The sequence below is a fragment of the Mobula hypostoma genome, chromosome 19 (assembly GCF_963921235.1).
Source record: "Mobula hypostoma chromosome 19, sMobHyp1.1, whole genome shotgun sequence".
Lineage (NCBI taxonomy): Eukaryota > Metazoa > Chordata > Chondrichthyes > Myliobatiformes > Myliobatidae > Mobula > Mobula hypostoma.
The window spans coordinates 12,490,324-12,514,110 of NC_086115.1; the positions used below are offsets into that span (position 1 = coordinate 12,490,324).

The window sequence follows — 23,787 nt, forward strand, 5'->3', positions numbered from 1 at the left end:
ACAAAAGCATTCACAGACACATGCACACACGCTCGGACCACGGAGCAGGCAGGTTATGCTAACCGTTCGTCCTTACTGTAACCTGCTGTTCATGTGGGTGTGCAGGGAGGGAGGGAGGGGCGTATTGGCAGTCACTGCCCTGCGTTGGATGAGTCGGGGCTGTGTGTTCGGTGGGCGGGGTCGCCTCTGCTATTTGTGGTCACGTTGATGGATGTGTGTGACGCTTTTATTGTACAGGCCGTCAAATGCAGCTTGTAACCCAGTGTATGTGTGTGTGTGTTTGCAATAGAGAGTGAGGCTGCGAGATTCACCACTGGGGCCAGTCTCAGCCGTGGAGATCACAGGATCCCGGGTAGCTGCGAGCCGGCCTCCCCTTCTATTGTGTTATCGAGGGCGTGTGACCCTCCGGCGCTGGGTGCGAAGTGGGTGCAAGTAGCAAGGACCGGATTTCGGCAAGCTTGCGCCCCTTCACTATGATCTGACGGAGGCTGAAGGACCTCTTTCCCCTCTCTCTCTCTCTCTCTCTCTCTCTCCCTCTCTATCTCCCACTCTCTCTCTCTGTACCCCCACCCCAGCCACACGCATACATCCCTCGCAGACACCATGGACAGAAGCCGGGAGTTGCCCAAGATCATCAGGACTGGGATCCTGCTGCTGGCCGCCTGCGGGATTGGGACAAGTGCCTGCCCGGCTCTCTGCAGCTGTGTGGGCACAAGCGTGGACTGCCACGGGCTGGGACTCCGTACCATCCCCAAGAACATCCCCAGAAACGCAGAGAGACTGTGAGTATGGAAAGCCGCCTTCTCTTTAGATCCGGGGAGGGGAGGGGGCGGGTAGGAATGGGGTGCACATCCTTTGTAAGTGATCGGTCGGGGCTATACGAATCCCAAACTTCAGAACCTCGCCGCCGCCGTTCAAAAAGAACCTAGTGCCGGATGGTAATGATGTTTCAAAGCCTTAAAGGGTGAGCAAGGGATGAGAGGGGGTAGTATTCATGTACCCCTTCTCCTCCTGTCCCCCAACCCCTCCCCCGTTCCTCTGCGGACCCGCTGAACACCCGGAATGCAGAGCCGAGGGAGCGCTTCACTGTCCGAGGTGCCGCTGTGCACAATGAGGCTGAGCCTGCTGCCTCGGGATCACGGTCCCGCGCCGCTCTTTCCATCCGCAGATAACCCCAAGCCAGTCACTAGATCAGTCAGCGGCTCGTGTGGGATCTCACTTTGCGAGAGAGAGAGGGAGAAATTGGACGCCTTCAAAAGGGGATTCCGTTGCCCGGTCCTTTGAAGTTGGGAATGCCTCAACTGAGAGAAAATAAAACACGTTCTTCATATAGTCGTGTTTCCTAACGGGACGGCTTGCGTGTGTGGTGCGGAATCTTCACGGAAGTAGCTCTCCCCCCACCCCCACTGCCCCAAGACAATCCCACCCTAACAGACATCCAAGCCCCCTGTGGTAACGTGGCGGGGTGGGGAGGGCGCGGGGGTCCTGTCTTTGGAATATCGCCGCTCGCCGTGACTGCCTGCGTGTCATTAAGGAATCGCCCCTCCCCACGGTTAATCCACCAACATTCAGGATCAGGGGTCGTATTTCATTCCAATGCACAAAAGAAAATACTGGAGGAGCTCAACGGGTCAGGCAGCATCGATAGAGGGGAATACACTTTGACGTTTCGGGCTGAGACCCTTCATCAAGACTAGAAAGTCAGGAGGGAGATGGAGGGGAAGGAGCTGGATGGATTGAGGGGAAGAGGGAGATGGAGAGGGAGGAGGGAGATGGATTGAGGGGAAAAGGGAGATGGAGGGGCTGAGGCAGGGATGAGAGCTGGAATAGACCCTGTGAGTTCCTGTGGAGAATCGAACCGTCCCGGGACTCATAGGAACGGCATCGTCTCAGGGTTTTGGAACAGCCTCCCCACTACCCTGCCTCAGATCCTGTGGATGTCTTCGTTAATTTATCGTTGATTGTGATTCTTCCGGATCATTCTCCCTGTAACATGTATTTCAGATCATTAAAAACCTCCCTTTGTCTTTGGCTCGTGGGGACCAGGACGAGACCATTCATCTTAAGCATCTGCCCGCGTCTACTATCCAATTGGTTTGGGCCTTTGTTAGCAGCCCCGCGTACTCATGGAACTCTGTCCACGCTCTTCGGGTGTAGAAGGATTGTCAGTTTACAGGCTGCCCCTTTCTCCTCCCCTCCTGCATCCCCCACGGTCATTTTTCAGCCGCCTTTCATCTCCCGAGTACGGTATCCACTCGATGTTTGACTGTGAGAGCAGTCACGAACTCGTGTTCACATAGAAGCACCTACAGCCTCTTCCTTTTCTTTCTCTCTCTCTCTGTCTCTCCCTCACGCACACAAATTCATTCAAACATTGTCTTTCTCTCTCACTCACGCACTAATTTTGCATACACTCACGCATACTGAATCACGCGCTTTTTTACACACACACGCACCGATTCTGATAGACACTGTCATGCAATCTCGTGCACACATCTTACACGCAGATCTCGCACACTCACACGTAACACACATTCTCACTCGCAGACTGGCGCACACATTCTCATCCTCTCGCTCCTGTAGTCATCCGCTCTCCCACGGTCACGCTCACCCCAGTCCTCCTCTCATTTCCACCCTCATGCACAGAGTCTCACTCGCACTCACTCTCACACGCGGGAACACCCTAACCCTTTAGAAGCCCTACAGACCACAGGAGTCCCGCAGTCGCAACCGCAGAGATCAGCTCCGGCAGACTAGGGCTCAGGGGTTCCGGAGTATGTGGGTCCGCGGCCAGCCAGCAGTCACGACACGCCAACCCCAGGCCTCGGCGAAACTCGCAGACCTCTCTCGGGATACCCACCCCAGTTGGCAGCGGGCTCCCGGGACACGGAGGGCAGTGGAACTTCTCTTTATTGCGCTGATATTGCTGCTTTCAATGTCCGCAAATATCATTTCAGATCCCCCGATTCGCTCCCACCGGTAAACCACTCTCGGGGATCTGTTATTCTCTGTGTAAACACCCAAACCTCTTAATTGTATTCCAGCCTATAACTCTTCCAGAAGTCTGAACTATATCCATAAAACCCCGTAAACCCAACCTGTAACTTATTCCTTGTTCCTGGGGGTTATATTTATTTAACCCTTACCCACAACTACCCAAGATATTTTATTTAGCTTCCAGCCTCTAACTTCCTTCCTGATGTTTGATGCTTTCTATATAACCCTATCCCAAACTCCTCATGTAAATCCCAGTCTGTAACTCACAGCCGGGGATCTGTTATTCTATATATAAACCCCTGAACTACTGGATCAGATCCAAGCCTGCAGCCCAATTCCAGGGATCTGTTATTGAATAAATAAACCTGGGCACTCTTGGATTAGATTGCAAAATCTAAATCACTCCAGGGATCTGTTATTCTCTATATAGACCACTGGAAGCTCTGGATTAGATCCTAGTCTGTAACTCATTCCTGGGGAATCTATTATTCTATCTGTTAATCCCCCTAAACCCTTGGATTAGATTCCCATTTGTAATTTAGTCAAAGGGATCTACTATTCTTTATATAAAACCCCTGAATCTTTGGATTAGATCCCAGTCTGTAACCCATTCTTGGGGATCTGTTATTTTATATATCATGCTCCAGGAACTCTTAAATAGATTCCAACCTCCAACTAACTCTGGGCTGCATTTTAGAAACATAGAAACATAGAAAATAGGTGCAGCAGTAGGCCATTTGGCCCTTCGAGCCTGCACCGCCATTCAGTATGATCATGGCTGATCATCCAACTTAGAACCCTGTACCAGCCTTCCCTCCATACCCCCTGATCCCTTTAGCCACAAGGGCCATATCTAACTCCCTCTTAAATATACCCAATGAACTGGCCTCAACTGTTTCCTGTGGCAGAGAATTCCACAGATTCACCACTCTCTGTGTGAAGAAGTTTTTCCTCATCTCGGTCCTAAAAGGCTTCCCCTTTATCCTCAAACTGTGACCCCTCGTTCTGGACTTCCCCAACATCGGGAACAATCTTCCTGCATCTAGCCTGTCCAATCCCTTTAGGATTTTATACGTTTCAATAAGATCCCCCCTCAATCTTCTAAATTCCAATGAATATAAGCCTAGTATGATATTTCCTAGGCTTTTAAGATATTTCCTCTATGATATTCTATTTATTTAGCCGCACCCCCCCAACCAATCCCCAGATTTAATCCTAGCCTAATTATGGGACAATCTACAGTGCATCTACCAACCAGTAGGTCTTTGGACTGTGGGAGGAAACCAGAGCACCCGGAGGAAACCCACTGGGTCACGGGAAAACGTACAAACTCCTTACAGGCAGTGGCGGGAATTGAACCCAGGTTGCCTGTACTGTAGAGCGTTATGCTAACCGTGCTGCCTGATATGGACAACCCAAACCTGTTATTCTATTAGAGACCCCATGAACCCTTGAATTAGTTTCCAGTCTGTAACCCACTGGCAAGCATTTATGTACAATCCTTCCCCAAGTCCATCATGTGGTTTCACTCTATTCTATATCCATAACTCACTCCCAAATGGTTATCATTCTCCATATAACCCCATTCCCAAACTCCTCGTGTGATTAGATCCCAGCCTATAACCCATTCCTAGGGATCTGTTATTCAAGGGTCAAGCATCAGGGATCAACTTGATTTAATATATCATATACATTTACACGTTTTAGAAATTTGCCATGATGTGTTGGTGCGACACGCAACGATAAATGCAACATTCAACAATTATAAAGAATAAATAATTATATATAAAAGGATAATAAAGTTAGAGGTTAAAAGGATGGATATGGAAAAATATGCATAAATAAATGAATGTACAAATAAACACGTATTTACAATGTAAACAACATTATAAGAAGTGGATTGAAGTGCTGTCAGAGCAGTGACGGGGGAATCGATAGCAGGGGGTTGGGGGTTCACTAGAATGGTTGATCAGATTAGCTGCTTGGGGGAAAAAAGTTTAAAATGGTGTGAACATTTTGTTTTAATGGGAAAAAGCTCTCTCCTGAACCCCTAAACTCTTGGATTAGACCCTAGTTTGTGACTTACTTCCAGGGATCTGTTATTCTTTATAGAAACCCCCTGAATCTTTGGATTACATCCAAGCCTGTTGCTGACTCCCAGGGATCTGTTACACCATTAACATTTGTAATTCTATACGTAAACATCATGAAATCTACAAACTGGGTTCCAGCCTAGAGGTCATTCCCAGTTAAGTTATTCCATGTACAAATCCTGTCACATGCCCTCCGGAGACTGCTCATGGCGTTCCAGCCTGAGAGTGTTTTTATAGGAAGCTGCACGATGCCGTGTGTGATTCTGTCTCAGTACTGTGCTGAACTCTGTTAGTGCCCCTCGTGTAGGGGTGAGAGTGCGTTGCCCTTGTTCTCTCTAGGACTTTCCTGTCACTGCAGCCAAGCTGTGTGAGTATATCTGTTGTGTGTTTTGAATGTCCCTGTGTCATGTCTCTGTATGTTTTTGTGTGTGTGTGTTTTTGTGTGTGTGTGTGTGTGTGTGTGTTGTCTGGACACACACATGTCCCTGTGTGTTTTGAACGGGCTGTGTGTTATAACAAAGAGCAGTACAGTACAGTACAGTACAGGGCTTTCAGCCCACAATGACATGCTGATTTGTTAACCTATTCTAAGATCAATCAATCACATAGCCCTCCGTTTTTCTTTCATCCATTAGTCTATCTAAGAATCTCTTAAAGGTCCCGAAAGTATCTACCTCTACCCCTGCCCCTGGCCATGTGTTCCATGCACCTATCACTCTCTGTGTAAAAATCCTGCCTCTGACATCCCCTCTGTACTTTCCTTCAAACACTCTAATGCCCCCCTCATATGAGCCATTTCTACGGTGGGATTAAAGTCTCTGGCAATCCACTCTATCTATGCTTCTAATCATTTTGTACATCTCCATCAAGTCACTTCTCCTCCTCCTTTGCTCCAAAGAGCAAATCCCTAGACTGCTCGACCTATCTTCATAAACATGCTCTGTAATCCAGACAGTATCCTGGTAAATCTACACTACACTCTTTCCAAAGTCTCCATTATCCTTCCTATAATGAGGTGAGAATTGTGAATATATTCTTACTTCTGTGTGTGTGTGTCTCTGTGTGTGTTTGCACCTGTGCATGTGTGTGTCTCAGTGTGTGTGTGTGTGTGTGTGTCTCTCAGTGTGTGTGTCTCAGTGTGTGTGTGTGGGTGTGTGTGTGTGTGTGTGTGTGTCTCTCAGTGTGTGTGTCTCAGTGTGTGTGTGTGTATGTGTTTGTGCCTGTGCATGTGTGTGTGTGTGTGTGTGTGTCTCAGTGTGTGCTTGCGCCTGTACATGTGTGTGGTTTGTATCTCTCTCTCTCTCTCTCTCTCTCTCTGTATACATGTCTTTGTCTCTTTACATAGACGTGTGTGGGTCTATTCTGATAGGCTTGCCTTTGTTGGTACTGATAGTCCTAAGGTTGAGGTGATGCACCAGTATATGAGGTCATGTTCACTCTGCCCAGCAGAGAGAGTGATTCAGGTTTAAAATCACTGGCGTGTCTTGTGAAATTTGTTCTTTTGCAGCAGCTGTACCTTGCAATACATAATAAAAAGCTAGGAATTACTATAAAAACACACTCTCTCTCTCTCTCTCTCTCTCTCTCTCTCTCTATACATATATATATGAAATTAAATTATGTCAGTAATACAAAAAGCAAAAAATAAATTGAGGTTTCATGGGTTCATTGTCCATTCAGAAATGTGATGGAGAGGGGAAGAAGCTGTTCCTGAGCTCTTCAGGCTCCTGTGCCTTCTCCCTGACGGCAGCAACAAGAAGAGGGGATGTCCTGGGTGATGGGGTAGGGGAGGGTTCCTTAATGATGGATCCCGCCTGTTTAGGGCATCTCCTTTTGAAGGTATCCTGAACGGTGGGGATGCCAGTGCCCTTAATAGAGTTGGCTGAGTTTACAACTTTCTGCAGCTGAATTGTAACAGCTTTCAGCTGGGAGAATTAATCTGTTCTAGTCTGCCTGTAAGCTGGATGTAAAGACTCTAAAAATGACTATTCAAACAAGCAGGGAGAGATCTGTCATCTCTTTCCCAGATATCTGTTTCTGTATACAAACTCCACATTTTCTCAGTTAGATTTAGATTAGATTATGAGAACACTCAGTCCTCTTTTATTGTCATGTAGAAATGCATACATGCATTAAGAAATGATACAATGTTTCTCCGGAGTGATATCACAGAAAACAGGACAAACCAAAGACTAACACAGACAGAACCACATAATTATAACATATTGTTACAGCAGTGCAAAGCAATACCATAATTTGATAAAGAGCAAACCATGGGCACGGTAAAAAAAAATCTCAAAGTCCCCGATAGTGGCGGCGAAAGGGAGAAACTCCCTGCCATAAACCTCCAGGCACCGTCAACTTGCTGATGCCTTGGAAGCAGCCGACCACAGCCGACACTGAGTCCGTCCGTCCGAAAACTTCGAGCCTCCGACCAGCCCCTCCGATACAGCCTTCCGAGTGCCTTCGACCTCGCCCCGGCCGCTGAAACAAGCAAAGCCGAGGATTCGGGGCCTTCTGCTCCAGAGGTTCTGGTTACCACACAGTAGCAGTGGCAGCGAAGCGGGCATTTCAGAAGTTTCTCCAGATGTTCCTCAGTACTCTCACATCTGTCTCCATCAAATCAGAATTGTGCACGGTCCCCTACTTGACAGATTGCAGTTATCATTCACCGGAGAGGCCGCTCGCGCTGCCGTCGCGCCGCCATCTCCTCCTCCCGTGGGTTTCCTCTGGGTGCTCTGGTTTCCTCCCACATTCCAAAGATATACAGGTTAGGGTTAGTTTGATTCTAGACTGTAACTGAATCCTGATAGGATCATGTATTACTTTGACCAATGTAGGGGGACCATAGTCTCAATGGGGAGAAAGGGCATTAGAATTTGTTTCTTACAGGCACTGAGAAAGGTATTCATTGTATAGAGAATCAGTATATCCAACAAAGGACAGAATAAAATTGGTGAACTGGTTTATTATTTTCAAATGTAATGTGTTACAGTGAGAAAGTTGGTTTTGCATGCCATCCATACAGATCATTTCATTACAACACTGCACTGAGGTGGTACAAGGGAAAACAATACAAGAATGCAGAATCAAGACTCTTTATTCTGTCCTGATGAAGGGTCTTGGCCCGAAACGTTGACTCTTTATTTTTCTCTATCGATGCTGCTTGACCTGTGGAGTTCCTCCAGAATTTTGTGTGTGCTACTCTGGATTTCCGACACCTGCAGGCTCTCTTGTGCTTACAAATTAATCTGCGTTTGGTTTCTGCAAACATTGACAATACCACATCGTGGTACAGTGACAGTGTCAGGTACAAGTGTCTGTGTTTACCTACTGCTCATCAGGCCTTGCCTCTCTTCATCCACATCTCCACTGCTCGTGTTTTCTGACCTCCTGATGGTGACATTTGATATTGCTTGAATAATTGTGGCAGAATTTGGGCTGGGTGCACACCGACACACCTGCAGTGCCAGAGTTGAAAATATTATAATACTTCACACTGGATTTAGCTTAGATATGGTACTAACTGCTGCAGAGGAAAAGTTCTTACAGTCCATCTTGCTGGGTATAAAGAGAGCATAGCAGTTAGTATAAAGCTTTACAATGCCAGTGATTACAATTGTGGTTCAATCCCCACCAGTACCTATGAAGAGTTTGTACTTTCTCTCCATGATCCCGTGGGTTTCCTCCGGGTGCTCCGGTTTCCTCCCACATTCCAAAGATATACAGGTTAGGGTTAGTAAGTTGTGGACGTGCTAGAGGCACGCAGGCTGTCCCAGAACATCCTTGGACTCTGTTGGTACTTGACGTAAATGGTGCATTTCACTGTATGTTTCAATGTGCATATGACAAATAAATCTAATCTAATCTCACAAAGTGATACATGTCTACCTTTCTCAGCTATACCCTCGGACATTAGGCTCTATAACAAGACAACTTATAGCCGGGGAAGTGATGACCCCCCCCCCCGCCCCCCGCTCTTGTTAGACTGTTTGTGGTAACTTATTTTTTATTCTTTCTACTTCGCTTCTAATATTTATATATCTGTGCACTTAGTAATGCTACTGACACTGCAATTCCTTTGGGATCAATAAAGTATCTACCGCCATATTAACATTTCTTTTTGCACTGTTTCCTGCCACATCCCAACAACACACAGGTTAACTGGCCGCTGCAAGTTGCCCCCAGTGTGTGAGTGAATGAGGGGTAGAATATACCGGGGGAATAGATGGGATCGATGGTCAGTATGAGCTTGATGTGTCGAAGGGCCTGTTTCTGTGCAGTGTTTCCCCAGCACCCAGGAATGGACTGTGAGTGGCGGATGGAGTTTAACCGTCCCTCATCTCTTTCACTTCACAGGGAGCTGAATGGGAATAACATCACTCGCATCAGCAAAAGTGACTTCACAGGACTCAGACACGTCCGCGTATTGTGAGTATCACAGGCAGCAGCTTGGGCAAAAGACCAACAAACATTCCCTTTGCTTGAACAAAACGCACAATCAAAGGATTTGATGGCAAGGCCACACGAGCAGAAAGACTGGAATTATAGGTTCAGAACTTCTCTGTAAAACTCCACAGCAGGGGGCTTTACTTGTTTACTAATGAATTAAAAACCCATAATTGTACACACTAGGTAGTCACAGGCTATGGTTCAGAGCACAGACACAGTTAGGCTGGCAAGGACAGTAAGTGACAGATGGACAAGCCAGTGTTGACAAGTTGGGAAACATCTTGTGTTGAACACAATGGGACAGTGTAGAGGGAGATTCACTCTGTATCTAACCCGTGCTGTTCTTGTCCTGGGAGTGTGTGATGGGACAGTGTGGAGGGAGCTTCACTCTGTATCTAACCCGTGCTGTCCCTGCCCTGGGAGTGTGTGATGGGACAGTGTGGAGGGAGATTCACTCTGTATCTAACCCGTGCTGTCCCTGCCCTGGGAGTGTGTGATGGGACAGTGTGGAGGGAGATTCACTCTGTATCTAACCCGTGCTGTCCCTGCCCTGGGAGTGTGTGATGGGACAGTGTAGAGGGAGCTTCACTCTGTATCTAACCCGTGCTGTCCCTGTCCTGGGAGTGTGTGATGGGACAGTGTAGAGGGAGCTTCACTCTGTATCTAACCCGTGCTGTCCCTGTCCTGGGAGTGTGTGATGGGACAGCGTGGAGGGAGCTTCACTCTGTATCTAACCCGTGCTGTCCCTGTCCTGGGAGTGTGTGATGGGACAGCGTGGAGGGAGCTTCACTCTGTATCTAACCCGTGCTGTCCCTGCCCTGGGAGTGTGTGATGGGACAGTGTGGAGGGAGCTTCACTCTGTACCTAACCCGTGCTGTCCCTGTCCTGGGAGTGTGTGATGGGACAGTGTGGAGGGAGCTTCACTCTGTATCTAACCCGTGCTGTCCCTGCCCTGGGAGTGTGTGATGGGACAGTGTAGAGGGAGCTTCACTCTGTATCTAACCCGTGCTGTCCCTGTCCTGGGAGTGTGTGATGGGACAGTGTAGAGGGAGATTCACTCTGTATCTAACCCGTGTTGTCCCTGTCCTGGGAGCGTGTGATGGGACAGTGTAGAGGGAGCTTCACTCCGTATGTAACCCGTGCTGTCCCTGTCCTGGGAGTGTGTGATGGGACAGTGTGGAGGGAGCTTCACTCTGTATCTAACCCGTGCTGTCCCTGTCCTGGGAGCGTGTGATGGGACAGTGTAGAGGGAGATTCACTCCGTATGTAAACCGTGTTGATTGATTTCCTTTGTCGAATGCCTGCTACTAATGTGTGTTCCCACACTAGGGTTGAGGTATACAGAGTGTCAGGGTGGTGAAGAATACATTGCACCTGTCAGGGTAATGCATATGGAAGATGAGATGTTTTGTTGCCGTTGCCCAGGATGTTGGTGAGGCTGCACCCCAGAGTATCGTGCACAGTTTTGGTCACCTGGTTGTAGGAAGGACATCATTAAGCTGGGAAGAGTGTGCAGAGAATGTTTATGAGATGGCTGCCAGGAGGCCTGAGTCTTAGGGAGAGGCTGGGCAGCCCAAGTCTTTATTCCTTGGAACACTGGAGACTGGGAGGTGATCTTACAGAGGTGAATAAAGTTATGAAGAGGCATAGAGCGTCCTTTTCCCAGGGAAAGGAAACATAGTGAGGGGGCACAGGTTTACAGGTTTAAGGTAAGAGGGGGAAGACTTAAAGGAGACTTGAGGGGAAACTTCTTCACCCAGAGATGGTCAGGGTTTGGTGCCTGAAACGTTTGATCCAGGTACTGTACATTGACAATATTTAGGCAGGTGCATGGATAGGAATGGTTTAGATAGATATGGGCTAAAAATGGGCAACTGGGGCTACTGTAGATGGAATTCTTGGTCGGCATGGAAGAGTTGGACTGAAGCTAACCTGCATGACTCTGTATAGACTACACTCCGTAAACTATCTTCTAAATGGGGAGAAAATTCAGAACATGGAGGTGCAAAGGGTCTAATGAGCCCTTGTGTGGGATTTCCTAAAGATTAACACGTAGGTTGAGTCGGTAGCGAGGGAGGCAAATGCAATATTAGCATTCATTCGAGAGGACTAGAATGAAAAGCAAGGATGTAATCTGAAGCTTTATAAGGTATTGGTCGGACTTCATTTGGAGTATTGTGAGCAGTTTTGGCCCCCTATCTAAGAAAGGATGTGCTGGTATTGAGGTGGGTCCAGATGAGGTTCACAAGAATGATCCTGGGAATGAAAGGGTTAATGTATGAGGAGCATTTGTTAGCACAGGACCTGTACTGGCTGGAATTAAGAATAATGAGGAGTGATCTCATTGAAACCTTTTGAATATTGAAAGACCTAGACAGAGTTGACATGGAGAGGCTGTTTCCTATAGTATGACCAGAGGACACAGCCTCGGAATATAAGGTCAACCATTTAGAACAGAGATGAGAAGCAATTTCTTTAGCCAGAGGTTAGTGAAAATCATTGCCACAAATGGCCGTGGAGTCAAGTAATTGGGTATATTTAAAGTAAAAGTTGATAGGCTCTTGATTAGTAAGGGTTTCAAAGGTTACCAGGAGAAGGTACAAGAATGGAGTTGAGAGGGTTAATAAGTCAAATGGCAGAGATGACTCAAAGGGCCAGATGGCCTTGTACTGCTCCTGTATCTTATGGTCTTATGGTCCATGAGTCTGCATTGACCCTGATGTTATGTTCCTTCCCTTTCTCACCTGCCAGGCAACTTATGGAGAACCACATCAGTTCAATCGAGCGTGGCGCCTTTGAGGACATGAAGGAACTGGAAAGATTGTAAGTGCGAGCTTTATTTATGCTTGTAGCTTATCGTAATTTGATGTCTTCGCAGTGCACTACTGCCCCAACACAGCAAATTTCACGTTGTATTAGTCAGTGAAAATAAACCTGACTTTTATTCTAAACCTACACTCCATAAATTCGATAGTAACGAGAAATCTATCGATCTGCGGAATGTGCTTAGTGACTGACCTCGCACAGCCCTCTTCAACGAAGAATGCTTCTGCTCAGGATTCTGGACATCCCCCAAGGTCAGGGGGATGGAAGCACAAGAAAGCGAGAGGGTAGGAGCAGAATTAGGTCATTCAGCTCCTCAAACTTGCCCTGCTCTTCAATATGATCATGGCCGATCAGTGCTCTCCTCAACTCCTCTTCTGTGCCATTTCTCCGTACCCCACCTCCTGTTCTTCGATCTGTCAGGTATTTTTCCACCTCCACTTCAAAATGATCCAGAATCCTCCACTCTCCAGGGCCGGGAGCTTCCACACTCTCCGTGGAAAAGTTTTCTACATAACACAGGTTTAAATGATCAGCCCTTTTGAAACACCAATTCTTCATCAATTAAAATGTTCTACATATTAATGAGATCACCTCTCATTCTTCTAAACAACAAAGGGTGCAGGCCTGGTGTCCTTAATTTCTTCTCACAATACCAGGAATCAATATACTGCAGTGTGATCATCTATCCTTGGGTATGGAGACCAGATTTTTATACAATATTCCTGAGGCAGTCTCCCCAGGGCATGGTATAATTGGAGCAATCATTTCTGGGCTTGTTCCCAAATCCTGCTGCATTAGAGACCGATGTGTTCTTGGAATTGCCTGCTTCGCCTGCATGTTAACTGTCAGTGGTTCATAAACAAAGATATTCAGGGCAAGTTTCCTGAGAAACTCTTTTTCCCTGGTGTAGCCTCACAGACATTGATGTGTTCAGGGGTGATAGGATGAAGTGACTGGGTTGGCACTTGCATGAAAATCGATCATGTTATCCTGGTCATTACCCCCAGGACAGTGACAGCACGGGTTAGATACAGTGTGAATCTCCCTCTGCACTGTCCCATCACACAACCCCAGGACAGGGACAGCACGGGTTAGATACAGAGTGAACTTCCCTCTACACTGTCCCAGCACACACTCCCAGGACAGGGACAGCATGGGTTAGATACAGAGTGAAGCTCCCTCTACGCTGTCCCATCACACACTCCCAGGGCAGGGACAGTACGGGTTAGATACAGAGTGAAGCTCCCTCTACACTGTCCCATCTCACACTCCCAGGGCAGGGACAGTATGGGTTAGATACAGAGTGAAGCTCCCTCTACACTGTCCCATCTCACACTCGCAGGGCAGGGACAGCACGGGTTAGATACAGAGTGAACCTCCCTCTACACTGTCCCGTCACACACTCCCAGGGCAGGGGCAGCACGGGTTAGATACAGAGTGAAGCTCCCTCTACACTGTCCCGTCACACACTCCCAGGACAGGGGCAGCACAAGTTAGATACAGAGTGAAGCTCCCTCTACACTGTCCCATCTCACACTCCCAGGACAGGGACTGTACAGGTTAGATACAGAGTGAAGCTCCCTCTTCACTGTCCCATCTCACACTCCCAGGACAGGGACTGTACAGGTTAGATACAGAGTGAAGCTCCCTCTACTCTGTCCCATCACACACTCCCAGGGCAGGGACAGCACAGAGTGAACATACAACATAGAACACGGAATAGTACAGCACATTACAGGCCCTTCGGCCCACAATGTTTTGCCAACCCTCAAACCCTGCCTCCCATATAACCCCCCACCTTAAATTCCTCCATATACCTGTCTAGTAGTCTCTTAAACTTCACTAGTGTATCTGCCTCCACCACTGACTCAGGCAGTGCATTCCACGCACCGAACACTTTCTGAGTAAAAAACCTTCCTCTAATATCCCCCTTGAACTTCCCACCCCTTACCTTAAAACCATGTCCTCTTGTACTGAGCAGTGGTGTCCTGGGGAAGAGGTGCTGGCTATCCACTCTATCTATTCTTCTTAATATCTTGTACACCTCTATCATGTCTCCTCTCATCCTCCTTCTCTCCAAAGAGTAAAGCCCTAGCTTCCTTAATCTCTGATCATATTCCATACTCTCTAAACTAGGCAGCATCCTGGTAAATCTCCTCTTAACCCTTTCTAATGCTTCCACATCCTTCCTATAGTGAGGCGACCTGAACTGGACACAGTACTCCAAGTGTGGCCTAACCAGAGTTTTATAGAGCTGCATCATTACGTCGCGACTCTTGAATTCTGTCCCTCAACTTATGACAGCTAACACCCCATAAGCTTTCTTAACTACCCTATCTACCTGTGAGGCAACTTTCAGGGATCTGTGGACATGTACCCGCAGATCCCTATGCCCCTCAACACTACCAAGTATCCTGCCATCTACTTTGTACTCTGCCTTGAAGTTTGTCCTTCCAAAGTGTACCACCTCACACTTCTCCGGGTTGAACTCCATCTGCCACTTCTCAGCCCACTTCTGCATCCTATCAATGTCTGTCTGTAATCTTCAACAACCTTCACTATCTACAGCACCACCAACCTTTCTGTCTGCAAACTGGCCAACCCCCCCTTCTACCCCCACATCCAGGTCGTTAATAAAAATCACAAAAAGTAGAGGTCCCAGAACAGATCCTTGTGGGACACCACTAGTCACAACCCTCCAATCTGAATGTACTCTCTCCACCATGACCCTTCTGCCTTCTGCAGGCAAGCCAATTCTGAATCCACCTGGCCAAACTTCCCTGGATCCCATGCCTTCTGACTTTTTGAATAAGCCTACCGTGTGGAACCTTGTCAAATGCCTTACTAAAATCCATGTTGATCACATCCACTGCACTACCCTCATCTATATGCCTGGTCACCTCCTCAAAGGACTCTATCAGGCTTGTTAGACACAATCTGCCCTTCACAAAGCCATGCTGACTGTTCCTGATCAGACCATGATTCTCTAAATGCCCATAGATCCTATTTCTAAGAATCTTTTCCAACAGCTTTCCCACCACAGACGTAAGGCTCACTGGTCTATAATTACCCGGTCTATCCCCACTACCATTTTTGAACAAAGGGACAACATTCGCCTCCCTCCAATCCTCCAGTACCATTCCCATGGACAACGAGCACAGTGAAGTTCCCTCTACACTGTCCCATCACACACTCCCAGGACAGGGACAGCACGGGTTAGACGCAGAGTGAAGCTCCCTCTACACTGTCCCATCACACACTCCCAGGACAGGGACAGCACGGGTTAGACACAGAGTGAAGCTCCCTCTACACTGTCCCATCACACACTCCCAGGGCAGGGACAGCACGGGTTAGACACAGAGTGAAGCTCCCTCTACACTGTCCCATCACACACTCCCAGGACAGGGACAGCACGGGTTAGATACAGAGTGAATCTCCCTCTACACTGTCCCATCACACACTCCCAGGACAGGGACAGCACGGGTTAGATACAGAGTGAATCTCCCTCTACACTGTCCCATCACACACTCCCAGGACAGGGACAGCACGGGTTAGATACAGAGTGAATCTCCCTCTACACTGTCCCATCACACACTCCCAGGACAGGGACAGCACGGGTTAGATACAGAGTGAATCTCCCTCTACACTGTCCCATCACACACTCCCAGGACAGGGACAGCACGGGTTAGATACAGAGTGAATCTCCCTCTACACTGTCCCATCACACACTCCCAGGACAGGGACAGCACGGGTTAGATACAGAGTGAAGCTCCCTCTACACTGTCCCATCACACACTCCCGGGACAGGGACAGCACGGGTTAGACACAGAGTGAAGCTCCCTCTACACCGTCCCATCACACACTCCCGGGACAGGGACAGCACGGGTTAGATACAGAGTGAAGCTCCCTCTACACTGTCCCATCACACACTCCCGGGACAGGGACAGCACGGGTTAGATACAGAGTGAAGCTCCCTCTACACCGTCCCATCACACACTCCCGGGACAGGGACAGCACGGGTTAGATACAGAGTGAAGCTCCCTCTACACCGTCCCATCACACACTCCCGGGACAGGGACAGCACGGGTTAGATACAGAGTGAAGCTCCCTCTACACTGTCCCATCACACACTCCCAGGACAGGGACAGCACGGGTTAGATACAGAGTGAAGCTCCCTCTACACTGTCCCATCACACACTCCCAGGACAGGGACAGCACGGGTTAGATACAGAGTGAAGCTCCCTCTACACTGTCCCATCACACACTCCAAGGGCAGGGACAGCACGGGTTAGATACAGAGTGAAGCTCCCTCTACACTGTCCCATCACACACTCCCAGGACAGGGACAGCACGGGTTAGATACAGAGTGAAGCTCCCTCTACACTGTCCCATCACACACTCCCAGGACAGGGACAGCACGGGTTAGATACAGAGTGAATCTCCCTCTACACTGTCCCATCACACACTCCCGGGGCAGGGACAGCACGGGTTAGATACAGAGTGAAGCTCCCTCCACACTGTCCCATCACACACTCCCAGGGCAGGGACAGCACAGGTTCAATGCAGATTGAAGCTCCCTTTTCTCCCTTGGCAAGGGCCTTCTGATTAGATTTTCAGAAGCCCTTTGACAAGATGCCATACACGTGGCTGCTTAACGAATGAAGAATACATGGTATTACAGGAAAGACACTAGTGTGGATAGAAGATTGGCAGGAGGCAAAGAGTGGGAATGAAGGAGGCCTGTTCTGCTTGGCTGTTGGTCACTAGTGGTGTTCCGCAGGAGTTAGTGCTGGAACAGCTTCTTTTCATGTGAAGTGTCAATGATTTGGACGATGAAATTGATGGCTCTGTGGCTCTGCTTGTGGACGATACAAGGAAAAATGAAGGGAGAGGTAGTGTTGAGGAAGCAGAGGATCCACAGGAGGACCTGGACAGATTAGGAGAATGGGCAAGAGTGGTAGATAGAATATACTGTAGGGAAGTGCATGGTGATGCACTCTGGTAGAAGGAATAAAGGCATGGGCTATTTTCTAAATGGGGAGAAAATTAAAAGGCAAGGATGCACTGCTGAGGCTTTTATCAGGCATTAGAATGCACTTGGAGTATTGCGAGCAGTTTTGACCTTCGTCTAACAAAAGATGTGCTGGCATTGGAAAAAGTCCAGGGCAGGTTCATGAGAGTGATCCCAGGAACAAAAGGGCTAATGTGTGATGGCTTTGGGCCTGTATTCGCAGGAGTTCAGAAGAATGTGTGGGGATGTCATTGGAATCTATCGAATATTGAAAGGTCTGGATGTAGTGGATGTGGAGAGGATATTTCTCATAATGGGTGGGTCTAGGACCAGAGGGACATCCATTTAGAACAGAGATGAGGAATTTCTTTAGCCAGAGGGTAAACCCGGCTATGGAGGCCAAGTCATTGGGTATACTAAAGTGGAGGATAGCAGCTTCTTGATTAGTAAGGGCATCAAAGGTTACGGGGAGAAGGCGGAAGGATAGGGTTGAGAGAGATAATAAATCAGCCATGGTGGAATTTCAGAGCAGATTCCATGGACCAATTCTGCTCCCATGTCTGACACTGGACCATCACACATTCCCAGGGCAAGGACAACACGGGTTAGATAGTGTTCATGTTTTCCTGGATCAGCCAGAAATCTGATAGCGGAGGGTGAGAACCTGTTCCTAAATCATCAAGTGTGGGCCTTCAGAGTCGTGTACATCATCCCTGATGGTAAGAATGAAAAGGGGGCAGTTTCCCCAATGGTGAGGGTACTTAGTGATGGCTGCCGCCTTCTTGAGGCACTGCCTTTTGAAAATATCCTCAACAGTGGAGACAGATGGAGCTGGCCGAGTAGACAACTCTTCTGATCCTGTGCATTGGAGCCTCCATGCCATACAGCGATGGAACCAGTTCAGAATGCTTTCCAACCGACATCAGTAGAAAATTGCAAGTGCTTTTGGTGACATACTGAATTTTCTCAAACTTGTGATGAAGTAGATCCACTGGCGTGCCTCTGTCATGAACATTGATTTCTCTGACTTTAGGCAATTTCTCTCCCCTCCCCACTTTTTTCTATTCCCCATTCTGGCTCCCCTTTTACCCCTTCTCCTCTCCTTACTTGGCCATGACCTCCCTCTGGTATCCCTCCACCTTCCCTTTCTCCCATGGTACACTCACCTCTCCAATCAGGTTCCTTCTTCTTCAGCCCTTTACCTCTTCCACCAATCAGCTCTCAGCTTCTCACTTGATCTTCCTTCCCTAACTACCCACCTTCTCCCTCACCTGGTCTCACCTATCACCTGCCAGCGTGTACTCCTTCCCCTCCCGCCACCCTATTCTGGCTTCTGCCCCCTTCCTCTCCAGTCTTGATGAGGTTCTCAGCCTGAAAGATCCATTGTTTATTCTCCTCCATAGATGCCACCTGTCTTGCAGAGTTCCTTCAGCATTTTGTGTGTGTTGCTCTGAATTTCTAGCATCTGCAGAATCTCTTGTTGGGAAAACGTTCACAGCCCGGTGTTTAATGAACATAGTAGGTGCTCAAAGCATCGGGCATTGAATAATAGAAGGACCCTAACCAGCAATGGGCATTGGGTCCAGCGAACCGGACTCCAGTGAGATTCAGTGACAACTCATGCGAAGTGCTGGAGGAACTCAGTAGGTCAGGCAGCATCTGTAGAGAGAAATGGACAAACTATGTTTTGGGTTGAGGCCCTTTATCAGAAATGGAACAGAAAAAGGAGGAACCCAGAATAAAAGGGTTGAGGGGAGGGGGAGGAGCACAAGCTGGCAGGTGATAGATGGACGCAGGTGGGAGGGGAAGGAGGGGAAGGAGGGTAGATGGTGGAGGGCTGAGGAGTGGGAATGATGTGAGAAGCTGGGAGGTGACAGGGTTGAAGAAGAAGGATTCCCAATGACAAAGTGTTTGGAGCAGATGGGTTTGCGAAGCATTGGTGAAGTGGCTGTAATTATCCACAATCACTCTTTGATGTTTTTTCCTGAATGCTTCCCTCTCTCTCCGATTCCAGACGCCTGAATCGTAACCAGCTGCATATCTTGCCAGAACTGCTCTTTCAGAAGAATCCCACTCTGCACAGACTGTGAGTAACAGCCCTCCTTGTTGATTCCATTGAATCTTGATAATGTGTGCTGGCATCAGGTGCAGGATGCATCAGATGGTGATATAATGTTGTACATTGATTGTCGTGTATAAACCCTCTCTCATTCTATTGCTCTGTACTCTCGGTATTAGTATCTGGTACAACACAGAAAACAGAACACTGCAGCACAGTACAGGCCCTTCAGCCCACAATGTTGTGCTGACCCTTTAACTTACTCCAAGATCAATCTAATCCTTTCATCCCCGCACCTTTCTAAGCCTCTTAAATGTCCCAAATGTATCAGCCTGTATCACTACCCCTGGTCAGTGTGTTCCACGCACCCACCACTCTCGGTGTAAAAAGAAAAAATACCTCTGACATCCCCCTTTACTTTCTTAAAGTTATGTTCAATGTTCAAAGTAAATTTACTACAAGATATGTATTCCATATACAACCTTGAAATTCATTTTCTTGCATTTTCTTCTGCTTTGTATTATCCATTTCTGCCCCAGTATACAATCTTGCCATCATACATCAGCCTCAGTGTGTCACAATTAATCACTCACACATAACACTCTGCTTGACACCCCATCCTCACTGTAAGACTATCATTTCTAATGCACTATTTTAGGTGCCTCTCCGGTTAGCTCCCTCAATGCACCAATCTCTGTCTCACTTGCAATGAAATTATCGTCTTCCCCGTGGTATTTTTCATTGTTGAATTAACAGCCTAATATGTTTTCCATTATAACCTATAGACCTGTCTCATTCAGTGAAGACGCTGTTGTGTTAACAGCCAAGTGTGAATCCTATAATTAGACAGACTGGTACCCTCCTCTTCCTCTCATCAAGCGTTCCCCAGGGCTACAATGTACACAGGGCCTGTCACAAAGGATTCTTTGGAATTATATATACCAATTCGTGGCTGTTTGATTATTTGGAATGTAACAGAGGGAATAGGTGGCTGGCGGTGGATTACAGGAGTTCAAAAGTGTTTGATCAACGAAGGAACCTGAAGTTCAGGGAAAAGCACTGTGATGTGTTGCTAGCATGAGAATGATGGGCCAAATGGCCCCCATTTTTGGGATTATTTTAGTGAGATCGGGGAGTCATACTGCTTCATTGAATGCAACAAACAATTGTATGTGTAAGTGGTCCTTATACTCGGGCAGCGTGGAGGCGTAGTGGTTAGTGCTACAGTTTGCAATGCCAGCTGTAAGATCAGGGTGCAGTTTTGCACATTTTACCCCTCTGGGTGCTCTGGGTTCCTCCCATGTTCCAGACTGGTACAGGTTAGGGTTAGTAAGCTGTGGATATGCTCTCTTGGTACCAGAAGTGTGGCAACACTCCCAATACAGTCCTCGGACTGTGTTGTCTTTGACGCAAATGACGTTTTTCAGTGTGTGCTTTGATGCACATGTGACAAATAAAGCTAATCTTTTAAAGATTCAGCAGATGCTGGAAATCTGGAGCAAAATGTTGGAGGAACTGAGCAGGTCAGGTGCCACCACTGGAGAGGATCTCTCTCCGAGTCCCGGTGACGGGTCTCGGCCCAAAACGTCGACTATTTCTTGCCCTCCGTGGATGCTGCCTGACCTGCTGAGTTCCTCCGGCATTTTCTGTGTGTTGCAGCAACCAAACAACCTGCTGGGGGAACTCAGTGAGTTGAGCAGTGGTGGTGCGGAGTGCTGGGGGAGGGGCTCAATGATTTGAACAATTCGAGGTGAAACCTTGCATCAAGACCCAAAGATTTGGTCGTAGTGTTTGACTGTTGTGTGGCAAAGGTAAAGGCCCTTTGGCCCATTGTATCCATTCTGGCCACCCAATATTGATGTCACACAGTTGTCAGAGGAGAACATGTACACTCAACGTGGCCACTTTGTACTCAAATGCTCAGATCCACAGTCTCCTATGTGTTTCAGTTTACCCCTGATGGTGTCCTGGCCCTGGTGCCAAGTCCCTGTGAGGCTGAGAACGTTTATGCAAGCTATCAGGATGGCACGGCAGTGTGGCAATTAGCATAACAGTTTACAGCACCAGATGTAAAATCCTGCTTCAATTTCTGCTGTCTGTCTCTAAGGAGTTTCTACGTTCTCCTTGTGAGAGCTCAACACTGGCTGGTAATGGTCGGGGGGGGGTGTGGGAGTGGAGGCGGGGGGGGCTACTGCACCGGACCGAAAGAAGGTACAGAGGGTTGTAAATCTAGTCAGCTCCATTTTGGGCTGTAGCCTACAAAGTACCCAGAACATCTTCAAGGAGCGGTGTCTCATAAAAGCAGCGTCCGTTATTAAGGACCCCCAGCACCCAGGATATGCCCTTTTCTCACTGTTACCATCAGGTAGGAGGTACAGTAGCCTGAAGGCAGACACTCAGCGATTCAGGAACAGCTTCTTCCCCTCTGCCATCTGATTCCTAAATGGACATTCAACCTGTGAACACTACCTCACTTTTTTAATATATATTATTTCTGCTTTTTGCACGATTTTTAATCTATTCAATGTAGTGTATACCGTAATTTATTTATTTATTATTGTTATTTTATTATTTTTTTTCTTCTTCTTCTTCTTCTTCTATATTATGTATTGCATTGAACAGCTGCAGCTAGGTTTAACACATTTCATGACACATGCGGATGATAATAAACCTGATTCTGATTCTGATTCTGACAATGTGGATTTCCACCAGGAGCTCTGATTTTCTCCCACATTACAAAGACTTCAGGGTTAGTAAGTTGTGGGCATGCGATGTCAGTACCCAGAAGTGTGGCAACACTCCCAATATAATCCTCCGACCGTGTTGTTTGTTGACGCAAATAATGCATTTCACAGAATACTTTAATGTTTCTATCTACTTATAACAAATTAGTCTAATCTTTAATCTTTATCTTGTGTCTTTATATAGGGTGCTATGGTAGTGTAGTGCTTAATGCAACATTATTACAGCTTGCGGTGTCAGAGTTCAGAGTTCAATTCCGGTGTCCTCTGTAAGGAGTTTATACATTCGTCCTGTGTGTGTGTGTGTGTGTGAGAGAGAGAGTGTGTGTGTGATTGTGTGTGTGACTCTGTGTGTGAGTGTGTGTGTGTGTGTGTGTGTGTGTGTGTGTGTGTGTGGGTATGTGTGTCTGTGTGTGTGTGTCTGTGTGAGTGTGTGTATGTATGAGTGTGTGTGAGTGTGTGTGTGTGTCTGTGTGAGTGTGTGTGAGTGTGCGCGCGCATGTGTGTGTCTATGTCTGTGTGTCTGTGTGTGTGTGCACGTGTTTGTGGCTGTGTGTGTCTGTGTGTGTGAGTGTGTGAGTGTGTGTGTGTGTCTGTGTATGTATATGTGTGTGTGTGTGTGAGTGTGTGTGTCTGTGTGTGTGTGCGTGTCTGTGTATCTGTGTGTGTGTGAGTGTGTGTGTCTGTGAGCGTGTGTGTGTGTCTGTGTCTGTGTATGTGTGTCTGTGTGTGTGAGTGCGTGTGTGTGTCTGTGTGTCTGTGTCTGTGTGTGTGTGAGTGTGAGTGTGTGTGTGTGTGAGTGTTTGAGTGTGTGTGTCTGTGTGTGTGTGTGAGTATGTGTGTGTGTGAGTGTGAGTGTGTGTGTGTGAGTGTTTGAGTGTGTGTGTGTCTGTGTGTGTGTCTGTGAGTGTGTGTGTGTGTCTGTGTGTGTGAACGTGTGTGTGTCTGTGTAGTGTGTGTGTGTGTGTGTGAGTGTGTAGTGTGTGTGTGTGTGTGAGTGTGTGTGTGTGTGTGTGTGTGTGTGTGTGTGAGTGTGTGAGTGTGTGTGTGTGTGTGTGTGTGTGTGTGTGTGTGTGTGTGTTTCCTTCTCCTGCTCTGGTTTCCTTCCACAGTGTAAGATGTACAGGTTGGTAGGTTAATTGGTCATTGTAAATTGTCCTGTGATGAGGCTGGCGTTCCATCGGTGGGTTGTTGGGCAGCGTGGTGTGTTGAGTTGGAAGGGTCCATACTATGCTGTATCTCTGAATAAAATAACTTAGATGCGTACATAGGCTGTCATGGACTCTGACGGGCAGGTTTCTAGGAGCTATGACTGTTAGGACGAGTTAAGAAGTTTAGAGTATTGCGCTTGGAGTATTGTGAGCAGCTTTGTCTCACTTATCTATGAAAAGATGTGCTGGGTCTAGAGGAGGTTTGTGAGAATGAGCCTGGGAATGAAAGGGTTAATGTACAAGCAGCGTTTTATGGTTCTGGCTCTGTACTCACTGGGTTTTCAAAGAGTGAGGGGTGGGATCTCATTGAAGCCTATCAGGTATTGAAAATAAAGGATATTCCTTCAGAACAGAGATGAGGAGGAATTTCTTTAGGCTGAGGGTGGTAATTCTCTGG

At 47.6% G+C, this 23,787-nt stretch overlaps 1 protein-coding gene across 3 annotated transcripts in view; it reads left to right on the forward strand.

Annotated features, from left to right (window-relative positions):
* Positions 1 to 292: 292 nt before the first annotated feature.
* Positions 293 to 23,787, forward strand: part of LOC134358831 (slit homolog 1 protein-like) — a 339,272-nt gene continuing 315,777 nt past the window's right edge. For all 3 annotated transcript variants that reach the window (XM_063071371.1, XM_063071370.1, XM_063071372.1), the window contains exons 1-4: positions 293 to 782; positions 9,450 to 9,521; positions 12,294 to 12,365; positions 19,394 to 19,465. In XM_063071371.1, coding sequence (XP_062927441.1) covers positions 604 to 782; positions 9,450 to 9,521; positions 12,294 to 12,365; positions 19,394 to 19,465 — 395 coding nt within the window. In that variant the 5' untranslated portion in view covers positions 293 to 603. The remainder of the gene's footprint in view (positions 783 to 9,449; positions 9,522 to 12,293; positions 12,366 to 19,393; positions 19,466 to 23,787) is intronic.